Source organism: Amblyomma americanum, chromosome 9 (assembly GCF_052857255.1).
Source record: "Amblyomma americanum isolate KBUSLIRL-KWMA chromosome 9, ASM5285725v1, whole genome shotgun sequence".
NCBI classification, from domain to species: Eukaryota; Metazoa; Arthropoda; class Arachnida; order Ixodida; family Ixodidae; genus Amblyomma; species Amblyomma americanum.
In genome coordinates, this window is record NC_135505.1 from 101650911 (window position 1) to 101662594 (window position 11684).

Below are 11684 nucleotides of genomic sequence, written 5' to 3' on the forward strand. Positions count from 1 at the left end.
ATGACGAAGTAATCATATGACCCAAGTCCCGCACTGAAGTTCTAATCCTTGCACTCTCTCTCTCTGTGCGATCAAAATAACATACCTGTCACTGAAAATGAAGTGGGTCTCATTTTATTTCAGCATTTACTTGAAGGAGCTTTAAACCTATTTTTTTTCTATATATACACAAAATGACTTCAATGAATCATTTTTGGTGTGACCATGACATCCATTGTTATAACAGGTTTTACTTCATGTATGTTATGATTTACTTCAATTGCCCTTTAGATTGCTATTTTTTTTTCTTACTACCTCCAAGGCCCTTTGATGGGGTATTACATGAGAGAGCAGGTTACAGAGCCTAACATTGCTTCAGTCAGTGATTTGAATACTCAAGGGTCACAATGGAGCACAATGTGCCTGGGCAAGTCATTCCATTCTTTCGCATTGTGCACAAAAATGAAGACAGATATGTAGATATGCAGGCAGGTGCAGGATAAGTGGTCTTTTCATGGTTTGTGCGGCTGGAGGTGTGGTAGACCGGGATGATTATAGACTCGTGCGGAACAAGAAAAATAAATTTGTGATTAGACAGTTTTGCGATATGATGTCGGTTAGTTAAAGGAATATAGACACCTAATTTTGATGCCGTGTATCCTTCTCAAATGTGGAAGACACTACTACGCATGAATCACCATGTGAAATTTGCCTACGACTGCTAAATAATTTATAACACAATTTTTTCTGTCGTGCTTTTTCAGTTCCGGTTTCAATAGCCGAACGAAGGCTGTGACGTCAAAGAGTGCTTTTTTTGTCTCGTGAGGCATGGGAAAACGTTCATATATTAATCGCTTGTTCAAAATTTTAATTTCCTGCAGTGCTGACGCCAGCCTTCCTCAAGAGCCGGAATAACAACGTATGTGGAAACAGCGATTATATGGACGTTTGACACGTTGACGTCACAGTGTTCATTTGGCTGTTGAAACCGAGACAGCACAAGAAAGAAATGTGATTATAAATTATTTAGCAGTCACAGGTGAATAGGAGGTGGTAATCCACGTTTATTAATGCCTTACGCATCATTGCAAAAAACAAACACGCACCCAAAATTTACCTTTCTATACTCCTTTAGGTTGTGAGATGACCACTGCATTTTAGTTCCATAACACTTTTATGCTAAGAATAAGCAGAGGAGATCAACCTAGCTGCGTGGTTTTGTATTGCTTCTAATGTATTATAAATGTTATTTTTATTACGGTCCCAAACAGTGCATGCATACTATAGTTTGGGCAGCACAAATGTTACATAGAGTAATGATTTCAACGATGGCAGTTCAAAGCTTACAGAGCATAGAGCTTAAAGAGTACCATTTGTAGCGAAAGTTCACTCTTGATTTCTTTGTGCTGAGCTTGTGCAGCACGTGGATCTGCCTTCTCACTGCCACTGATTCCAACGTCGCTCGAAACCCAGCAAAATTTTGTGATGTCGATCTGTTGTGGCTCTTGTTATGTTGTGTATATGATGTCTCTGATTAGTGGTAGAACTGTATTTGTATGGTGAAGTGAGGGGAGTATGCTCAGAGAATCTGTGGAAATGATGCTGTTCTCGATGTTATCATTTATTATTTTTTCTACAGCAACAGAGAAAACGTAACACTCCACAGTAAAGATGGACACACACACCGAGATAGCTGTACTGTTTTTTCCAATTGTCCTGTACCACGGCACTTCCAATGTAGCATGCCACTTTTGAACCATTGGCACTAAGCAATTTCACGTATGAGCCAAGTTGCGAGCTTTACAATCCACTACAGGATTACAATGCTTTTAACAGGCATTAATCACAGAATTTTTGTTTTAGCAGCCACGACCCTTGCAGCTTATCATGAACACCTTATGTAAATAAAGAAGGTTTTATCAAGCAGCACCAACACAACAAAGAAGCTAGCACAATATGAAATGGTCACAAACAGCTGGTATTCTGACAGATCAGATAGATTAAAAATGGTATAGAAACAATGCTCCACAAATAAGCCATTTATATCCAGCAGAGACAGCAGTATGAGAAATGGTGAGAAACGGTTGTGAACTCTTTCGTTAGTTCTTGTTTCAAACAACTGTCAGCTCTTAAAGCCAACAAACTAACACAAGACACATCAATCCGAGGTTGCGACCCTTTCGTTAGTCTTCGTTTCAACAACTGTCAACTCTTAAAGCTAACAAACTAACACAAGTCTCATCAATCCGAGGTTGGACACCTGCTTTTCCTCACTTATTTCTGCAACTAACACAGCTGGGACAAACACAAAAAGATTTACACAACAGCAAGTTTCCTCGGTTGTCATACAAACATTTATAGGTTCAGTGATATACATGAGTGAATTTATATTGTCACAAAAAGTAGCCCACTCAGACTTCAAGATTAAAAGGAATTGTTTCGCGTGCTTTTATTCCCCCAAATTTCATTGAGGCAAGCTGACAAACAGCAGCAGCGATAAATATTGGATATAAAGTTTTTGAAAGTCTCTTGTCAAGAGTAAGTGATGTCATTCATGAATGCTGCGATTTTGCTGTCATTAATGCAAATTAGTGAGCTTAGCCGACTTTTGTTACTTGAACGGGAAAGGTTTTCAAGGACACTGGTTAGGGGCATTAGGGACCAATGCTATTCCTTGTGTCTCGTCTCCTTGTGGTTGATTAAATATTTCTTCCGACTGAATGTCTTTTGGCACAAGTCACACTGGTAGGGCTTTTCTCCCCTATGGGCCCTCTCATGCCTCCGAAGGGCTAAACGCGTCGCAAAAGCCATGGGGCAGAGCTGGCACTGAAACGGCTTTTCACCTGTGTGAGTATGGATGTGTGCCACCAGGTTTTGCTTGAGTGCAAAGGTGCTACCACAATGTTCACAAGGGTACGGACGCTCGCCTGTGTGTGTGCGCTGATGTCTCAAGAAGTTGCCCTGATGTGTAAAGCTGTTATCGCATTGCCGACAATGGTAAGGTCGTTCACCAGTGTGAGTGCGCACGTGCGTCTTCAGAGTGGCCATTTGTGTAAAGCTGCTACCACATTCGTCACAACGATAAGGATGCTCGCCCGTGTGAGAGCGCACGTGCCTCTTCAGAGTGGTCATTTGTGTAAAGCTGCTACCACATTCGTCACAATGATAAGGATGCTCGCCCGTGTGAGTGCGCTCGTGTGCCTTCAGATTGCCCTTTTGTGCAAAGCTGCTTCCACAGTCATTACATTGGTATGGGCGGTCGCCGGTATGGACTCTGAGATGCGCCACTAGCTGGGATCTGTGTTTGAAACCCTTTCTGCAGTCGGTGCATTCATGCAGCTTCTTTCCTGTGGGTTTCGCCCGGTGGTTACCTATGCCGGAAGGAGTAGACTCCATGCAGTTGCTCACAGGGCACCTTTCAGTGGTTGAATCTTGCACGGGAGGTGTGCCGTGGGTGCTCTGGGTGACGACTGAACCTGTGTTGCACAGGCAGAGTACTTTAAATAAAATGACAGAACCAACAATCCACACTTCACATGGAGTTAGGAAACAAGTTGAATGCAGAGGGCGCACTCATCATTAGCTGGGGATGTTGACCAAAACTTTTATTAAACAAATCAGCTCTAAAGAGAGTTCAAGCCTGAAACAAGATGTCTCTATAGTCAATTCTGGTTGCACGCAAAAAAAAAAAATTCAGGCTACAAGAAATGTTATCACTGCCAAAAAAATAGGGCAGCCTTTCAATGCATCCAAAGTTGATGTATTTGATCACTGAACTTACATTACTGGCATCATGACCGACATTGTCCAAAGTCCAACCAGGTGGGCTACATAACTGTACAAGTGGCAGTCGGCTATGCTTAGGCCAATGCAGAATGCCATTTTTTGTTTTATTAGCTTCTCAGAGTGTCTAAGGAGGCCAATTAAGGCTAAAGTCTAAAAACCTGACAAGGCCTTTGCCCCTTGAATAATTTTTTGCATCAATAAACAAAACTCTCAGCAGTGAGTTTGGTGAGTAGTTCAAATATCACAGAAAACAGCTTTCCAGAATATCGAAGGCACATATCACTGTCATTTACCACAGTTAAGTAAATTGAAGCTTCTGTATCTTTCAACCTAGTCTTTCAAAGACGCTCTTCAGGAAAGCATATATGGAGAAAAAGTGCAGATTCTAACCTGGCGAGTTCTGTCCAGAAGGTACACTATGCTTGTGGTCCCTGGAGCTCAGACCTGCATGTGAAAAGCGGTTTACATCCACTGAGACAAAGATTACATGTGCAACCGCTCATGTGGTGTCGCGCGCTTGGAATATGGCATACAATTTCGTAAACCAGGTTTCCAAAGTTGCGTCAATTCAGTAGAGAGAGCCTTAAAAGAAAATAGTTGCAAAGCAAACATTCTTGACTTTTAATTCTGCACGCAGATAAGTACTATACTTACATTCAAGAAAAACTGATAACGTCCTTCAAATTTATACACCTGTTTGAACTGAGTTAACAGCCATTGCATTGATGAATGAATTTGCACAATTTCTGGCTTCATGGGAAGGACAGTACGTCTCCCCAGACACAAAACACGCAAAAATGGTACAAAACATTGATACAGTCGTCATTTCTTCATTAAACCATTTATAGGCATTGTACTGCACAAAGGAAAAAACCTTTCAGAGCATAGCTACTGGTAAAAATGCCGAGCTTACAGCTGCCCATGAATGTTGCCATTATGCCCATTATGATGTTCTGCCTCCATTGTCTCCAAGAGTGTAACAAATCAAATCAGTGCAACATCTAAACTGTGCACTACAGTCTGTTGAGTGCAGTTAGAGCGTATTATATTTACTCGCTTAATACCTGCGCCTCAAATTTTAGGACAAGTGAAGAAAGGAAGAAGCTCTCACGACCGAGTTTCACAATGCACTTCTAAATGCGGATCAGTTCATCAATGTGCTGTTCAGAAAAGTTTAAGGTTACAAGCTTTTCTAACACCATGGATGGTACAAAAGAAGCCCATCTCTGAAAACACCATGATGAGGTGATGTCATCGGAACAGCGAGAGTGGGAGCTGATAAAGACAATGGTGAATTTTCATGGCATTCTTCACCCTGCAACCTGCAGCAGCATCGTCTAAGCAAACCAGACGGCCACCAACACAAGTGGGCCTCTAAGGGCAGCTCTGGCAAATAGCAGCATGGCGCAATGCACTTTTGTCTACACAGGGCGGGGCCAAACACCCATTTCCAGGCATTCCACCCAGCACAAGCCAGGGACAAAGCTTGCGTATTGTAGCATTGGCAGGTATCCAGTGGCACTGGGAACCCAACACCACACATCCTACATGTAATGTGCATGCTCCAATGGTTAGACCACCGCTGTAGAGGGAGTGAACATGGCGATAAATTGTGAATAAAAGTGCATTGCCACCTTGTTATCAGCTGCTGCATTATTCTGGGCGTAATCACAGCACTATACTGATTTTACAGAAATTTTGTGGTGCATGAAGGCTTGACTCGTGAAAGGGCCCCAGTAGGGCAACTAAAAGAAAGAACACCGTGGGTCAGCAAATCTGGTAAAACTGGTGCCACCTTGTAGAACAGATGTGCAGAACAATCAGTTTTGTGAGAAAACTACAACCTTTCTCACAGTACTAACTATACACATAAATGTCACCTGCTCTTAAAAAAGCCCCAAATGGAACGGAAGATGTCAGAATGCAGGCTAAATCCATACAGCAACAAATACCGTTTTGAAAGAGTAAGTAATGATATGCATATCACAAAATGAGTTAATTCACTGGTGATTAATCACAAGGAATCATATTATAATCTTCAACAAAGCAGAAAAAAATGCACATAAAGCAGTGAACAGCTGCACATACAATAACATAGAGAATACACAGCATGATACTGACAGGACAGGTTTTGCACAGCTATGGCCTTCACAAGGCCGGAATCAGCAGACAAAGCAACAGTGCAAAGTGATGGAGTCACATTCAATTACATTGACATGAATTTTCAAACATGAGACCATACAACACAACAATGAAGATCAAGACTGAAGTGTCAAACACAGATGCCCGAAAACACTGATTATTCAAGTGCATGCAGATCATCTGAGTTTGTTTTGAAAAGCAAGAAAAAACATTGAATCAATTTGCACATTTAACAGAACGATCACAGAATGTCCAGCATAATTGCATTTTGTCCTTCTTCATAAGAAGTTTAAGTTTTTCACGGTGACCATCGCTTCGGTTCCAGAGATCTTGCTTTGACCTCTGTTTAACAGGATGGTTTCTATTTCACCTTACTTTGCACCAAAATAAAGGCGTCATTTTCTACAATTTGAATTTTTATTTGAGCATAATGTTTCGGAACCAATGACTTTCCTTTATCAAAAGTGAGCTCCAGCTGCTTATTTTATTCAATTCTCCAAGTCACAAAGTTTACGAACAGGCATGCAACGTCTCTGTGACACTGGCGCAGAGATTTTCCAAAAGAATACATTTCCTGAACGTTGGAACTGCCCTGAAACATAAACCAGTTTGACCCACTGCCTCCTGGAATGCTCTACCGCCATTAAACCTCCTTGCCTCTCCGCCCCTTTTTCAGAGTGCCTGGCTTGTCTAAGATAGCTGCAAGACCGGCTGGCACTTGTTTGTTAGGTCAACTCCCTCCATGGTGCTTGATTCTTGTGACCAAATACATTGATTATAATACTAATACTGCTAAGTGCAGACTGCAAGAGCACACAGGTCGGGGGTTGCATTTGATTGCTGTACATGGTCGCATGCTCTGTATGGGAATCTCATTCAGAGCATAATTTAAACTGTTCAGCAAATGTACACCAATGGTTTCTGCTCGACAATCTTTGGCCCAAAAAGAAAAAGAACCTGGTGCCCCCTCAGCATCAGTAACATCTGAAGCCATCCATTATTCTCGTTATCCCCTCCTTCCCTCTCCTTTCCCAACGCAGCTGCCACTTCTGCAGAAAAAATTACATTGTTTACAAAACAAGTTCACTAAACAAAATGTTTCTTTTGAGGGCAATGCCCATATTCGTAGTTTAGATTCCATTAATTAATACAATTACATCAAAACCATTTTCATCTCACTTTGTACATAAGCACAATGCACTGAGACCACTGCACACACAATTTATCAGGTTATGAACATGAAGCAATGGAGACATGGAAGGCTGGCAGGCATGGTGCTGAAGGTTTCTTCCTCTGGAACGCTGTACACATTCCCTTATCAATAATGCCCTGCAAAATAACGGAGAGAAATAGAGTGTCACTTTATAATGAACACAAATGCCACAAGCACCAGTGATTGTATGCTTTTGTGCAAATGGTGATGCACAGAGCAGCAGCAATCATTTACAAAAACGAGATTTGACAACACATTGTGTCATTTTCTTTTTTCCCTAGGCACAAAATGTGAAAGGATATGGCCAGAAATAAAGAAGTGTAACTGCATTGTGCAGAAAAATAAGAGAATAAAGACATGAAATTGACGTTTTCTACGAAAATATCAATTGTGGTATATGCAATGCAATGTCAATTGTGGTGTATTTAGCACAGCTGATCTGAATAGTTGTACAGCATTTATAATGCATGCAGCACTTATAATTCAGTAGGTACTTGTCTGTTTGAAATGCATCTGGTTGTGTTTATGGCTTAATGCAAGTATAAAGCCAGATACTATTACTACTACTGGGGATGCGAAATTAACATGTTTTCAATATTAAGACAAGCGAACTAAGAGTTGGAAGCATTTTGAAAGGTTAATGCTTGGCGGAGGGTAGTACCAGGACTACATATCTCTGTGAAAAAAAACAGAGCAAGACAGAAGACAAAAAACCCAAATGCTAATAGCAAAGGTGCCTACATGCTCTCTATACATTCAATAATCATAGATTGGCACAAGTGTTATGAATTGGGCTTGCTGGTTACCGACTATTATTGAAACAGAGCGAAGACAAGACACAGCAAGGAGACACGAGTGCTGAGCATACTACTTTTACTCCAAGGTGAAGAATGCGTTATATGTTTGACAAGCTAAGGACAACAAGAAAAATAATTTAAACCTGGCATGACGGAGAAAACGGCACATGCCCAGCTCAGTTGCTAACAAGATCTCAAAGGGGGAGCTACAAAAATTAATAACCGGTCTATAAGACAGCTAAACTGTAATGATAAGGCGTGCATCAGATACATAGTGATGATGTGAGAGGAAGCCACAAAAGGGGCAAAACAAGTTTAAACAAGAAAAGCAAAAATTCACAACAATGTATAAGGCAGCTAAAATCTAGCGTCAGGACGCACGCCATAAATCCGATGATCTGGAAATGCGGCCTCCTTGGGAAACAGGGTGACAGATGGTGTGCTCACACAAAGTTGTTCTTCCTTATTAATCATGAATGCTTCCCATATATATGCAAACCTATATACGTTGCTGAGCGTTCTGGAATAAAACCAGTTGATAGCCAGCATTCGTGGCGTCTCCTTACTGCTTCCAGTCCTTGCGCTGCTTCAAATGCGATATACTGGCATCCCTGTGTTGATTTGCAATAGCAGATTACCTAACTTCAACAGCCATAGGTATGAACAGTTATTTGCAGAGGAGCAGCGCTTAGAAGATAGACAAATGCACTGCTGACCAGAGAGGAATTGTTTTGTTACTGGAGCAGGCATACATTTTATGACAGTATGAAAAGCATTGCAGGTGACAGGAAAGATTGCCATGCTTGAAACTTTGTTTTAGTGCCTGCATCAAGTTCCATAAGCCACCAGAGTTGACCCAGATTGAACATACTCCAGACTCTTTTCATGCCTGTCTTGTTAACGCTGCACCTGGTTGTTTATAACACCATAACAAACTAACTCCTTCATTGGGTGTGGGATTAGGATAACAAGACGATGCAGATACATAAGAATAAAGTAAACGCAGTGTCTTTTTTGCCAGCACCCAAGAAGATCACCAGGCCCAAATTCACATAGGACACGCAACTGAGTGAGTACTTAGGGGAATGTGAGAACAATTTGCTTGTCTCAGACCTATATTTTTGCAACCCCTATTTATTACGGGAGTAGCAGATGATCTTGGCTGAAAGGTCAATGCATACAGCTCAACACACCCAAAAGTGAGATCAATGAACACAACAGAAATGCCACGAAAAGTCATAGACCTGAGCACCAAAATGGCCTGCAGGCCGTATATAGGTGCTGTCAGATCAAGACCCACCATACTCGTCACAAATTACCCAAGATTGGGTAATTTGCCTAACTCGGCACGTAGTCATCACAAATTCAGAGCAACAGATAGACAGTTTGAAAAGATAGAGGCTGAGGATATCATCTGCATAATTTGGCAGCAGTTGTCCATGCAGGTTGTTCCTCCAGAACCTAGCACTCCATCTGGGAGTACGCTCGATTTCTCTGCAAAAAGGCACACAGAAAAGCATAAAGAACACAAGAGAAAACCACAATTACACAAAACAAGATTTTAATACAGTAGCCACTTGTAGATGGAGCAAGCAGAGAATATTTAGTGTGATCGATGGGCATCAGGGCCCCATAATGTCGGAGAGGCAGCCATTAATAAGCAGGAATACATTTTATACTGCCAAGAAACCATGGCAGCGGAGAAGACACTCATGCATAGGATGCCGATGGTGTGATGCATATAGGCAAAGCAGGTGCAATTTTAGATGCACACTCCTGGCTAAGGTTAAACTCGGATCCACTGCCTTAAGGAGGTGTCAGGAGCCAGCAGAGTGCACCCTAAATTGCAGATCAGACATGTTGAGGCAGCTACCTATTTTATCAGCACACACAGCCTCATGCATCTCAAAGCAAAGCTTTACTTGTGAATGTGATTTCAGAGATAAATTCACAGCGACCCTTTTGATAATATGCAGCCAGGAGTACAAGTTCTGATGTCAAAAACTAAACTAGAGAGCGCATTCTCTCTGCTGTGGGCACTCTGCCCGCTCTGTGCCCTTGGATTTACTTCCCCACAATGTCGTCCTCCCTAGTTACTTTAACCAACAAGGGAGGGCACGTGCAATGCAGCGACCCTAGCGCCGATCGCCGGAGTTGACTATTACAGGCACTGGCGAGACAGCGCTCTCTTTTTGCCTCAGAAACTCATTGCATGCGAACATGTCAGCGTGAAATTCCACGAGGACTCGCGGAAACTTTTCTGGCCACTCGTACTCCCGACGCTAACAGTATAAGGCAGGCAGGGTAGCATTTTTTATCTTTTTCGTGTCGCAGCTTGTAGCTTGAGTTTGCAGTCCTGCTGAAAGTGTGCATGATGCATACACTTCTTCACTTTGCCACCTCTAGCCATAGTTTTGACAAGGTGCGTGTGTTAACAGCACTGCTGTCTAAGTGGTCTTTTAGTCCTTGTTTATGTGAGCACCCAGGGAATTCCCAAGTTGTTGCCAATATCCTCCCCCTTCTACTGCGACCACATGCCACCTGGCTGTGTGATAGTGAACATACAATTAGTGTCCGACTAGAGAAATGACACCACACTACAGTAATGTCTGTTTAGAAACAATGCTTTTTTTCTACTTTAGTGCTTTAGTGGTGGTAGTACATCCCAACATCTTAGTTTTCAAGGAATTGAAAAGTGAAGGAAATCGATGAACAATGAAGCTAAGCTGAAATTTATGGACCCTAGAATCAATGAGCATACAATCACTGCCATCATAATGACATCCTCAGATAGCTGTTGGACCCCAGATTTTTCTAAAAAAACATTAGTCATAATAAGTTAGACTTTTTAATGAAGCGCAGAGCCATTTCCTTCATTTGTTGCGTTCAGCAGTGCTTGTATGAATAACCCTACATACAGAAATAAAACGCTTAGATATACTGCTGCAAAAGCAGCAAACACAGTACTCCTTTGGCACACCAGCACAGTTCAAAACAATGGTAGTGCAAATGTCCACCCTAGTTAGTCCTGTAGCGTTGATAAGACTGATAATCAAGTCGTCAGCAGAGCATCTGCCGATGTGTACAGCATTAGGTATGATTATGTACATACAGTCTTAAAAGTTGTCTAGAGGAACAAGTGATTCTATCATAAAACCAAGCAGCTTTATGAAAGCCTTAAAGAAACCATTATGAAGCTAGTTCTTCAAGAAATTTTGATCTTAACACCTACAAGATTGCCTAACTTATTATTGCTAAAAGTTTGTATTATCATGACACATTACAACCAGAATATGATTTGTGACACATATATAAGCTATTTAATTTTGGCATAATGAAATGCTCACATAGCACTAATCTGTGTTACACTTCAAAATGTGACCTATCCAACTTGAATTCTGTAATATCCAAGTTGAAACCAAAGTGACTCAGTCTATGAGGGATGCCGTAGTTAGATCTCCATAAATTTTGGCCCCCTGGGGTTCTTTCATGTGCACCAGCATCGCACAGTATGGGCCTCTAGAATCTCGCCTCCATCTAATTAGACCACCGTGGCCGAGATCGAACCCGCATCTCTTGGGTTAGGAGCCGAGCACCATAACCACTGAGCCACTGTGACAGCCAACTAGGTAAATTAATATTGGTGAGAGTTCTATTACCATGACAAATTGCAATCAGTATACCATTTCCGACAAATATACAAGCTATCTAATTTTGGCATAAAGAAAAGCACAGATAGCACTAATCTGCATTAAACTTAAAAATGT

General features: G+C 41.6%; 1 protein-coding gene across 1 annotated transcript; it reads right to left on the reverse strand.

Moving 5' to 3' along the window:
• Positions 1-1576: 1576 nt before the first annotated feature.
• Positions 1577-6390, reverse strand: LOC144103895 (uncharacterized). Its single transcript, XM_077636602.1, has 2 exons — positions 4156-6390; positions 1577-3455 (listed from the first exon to the last, which is right to left on the reverse strand). Exon 2 carries the CDS (start codon positions 3373-3375, stop codon positions 2647-2649), a length of 729 nt encoding a protein of 242 aa, XP_077492728.1. The 5' UTR covers positions 3376-3455; positions 4156-6390; the 3' UTR covers positions 1577-2646.
• Positions 6391-11684: the final 5294 nt, after the last annotated feature.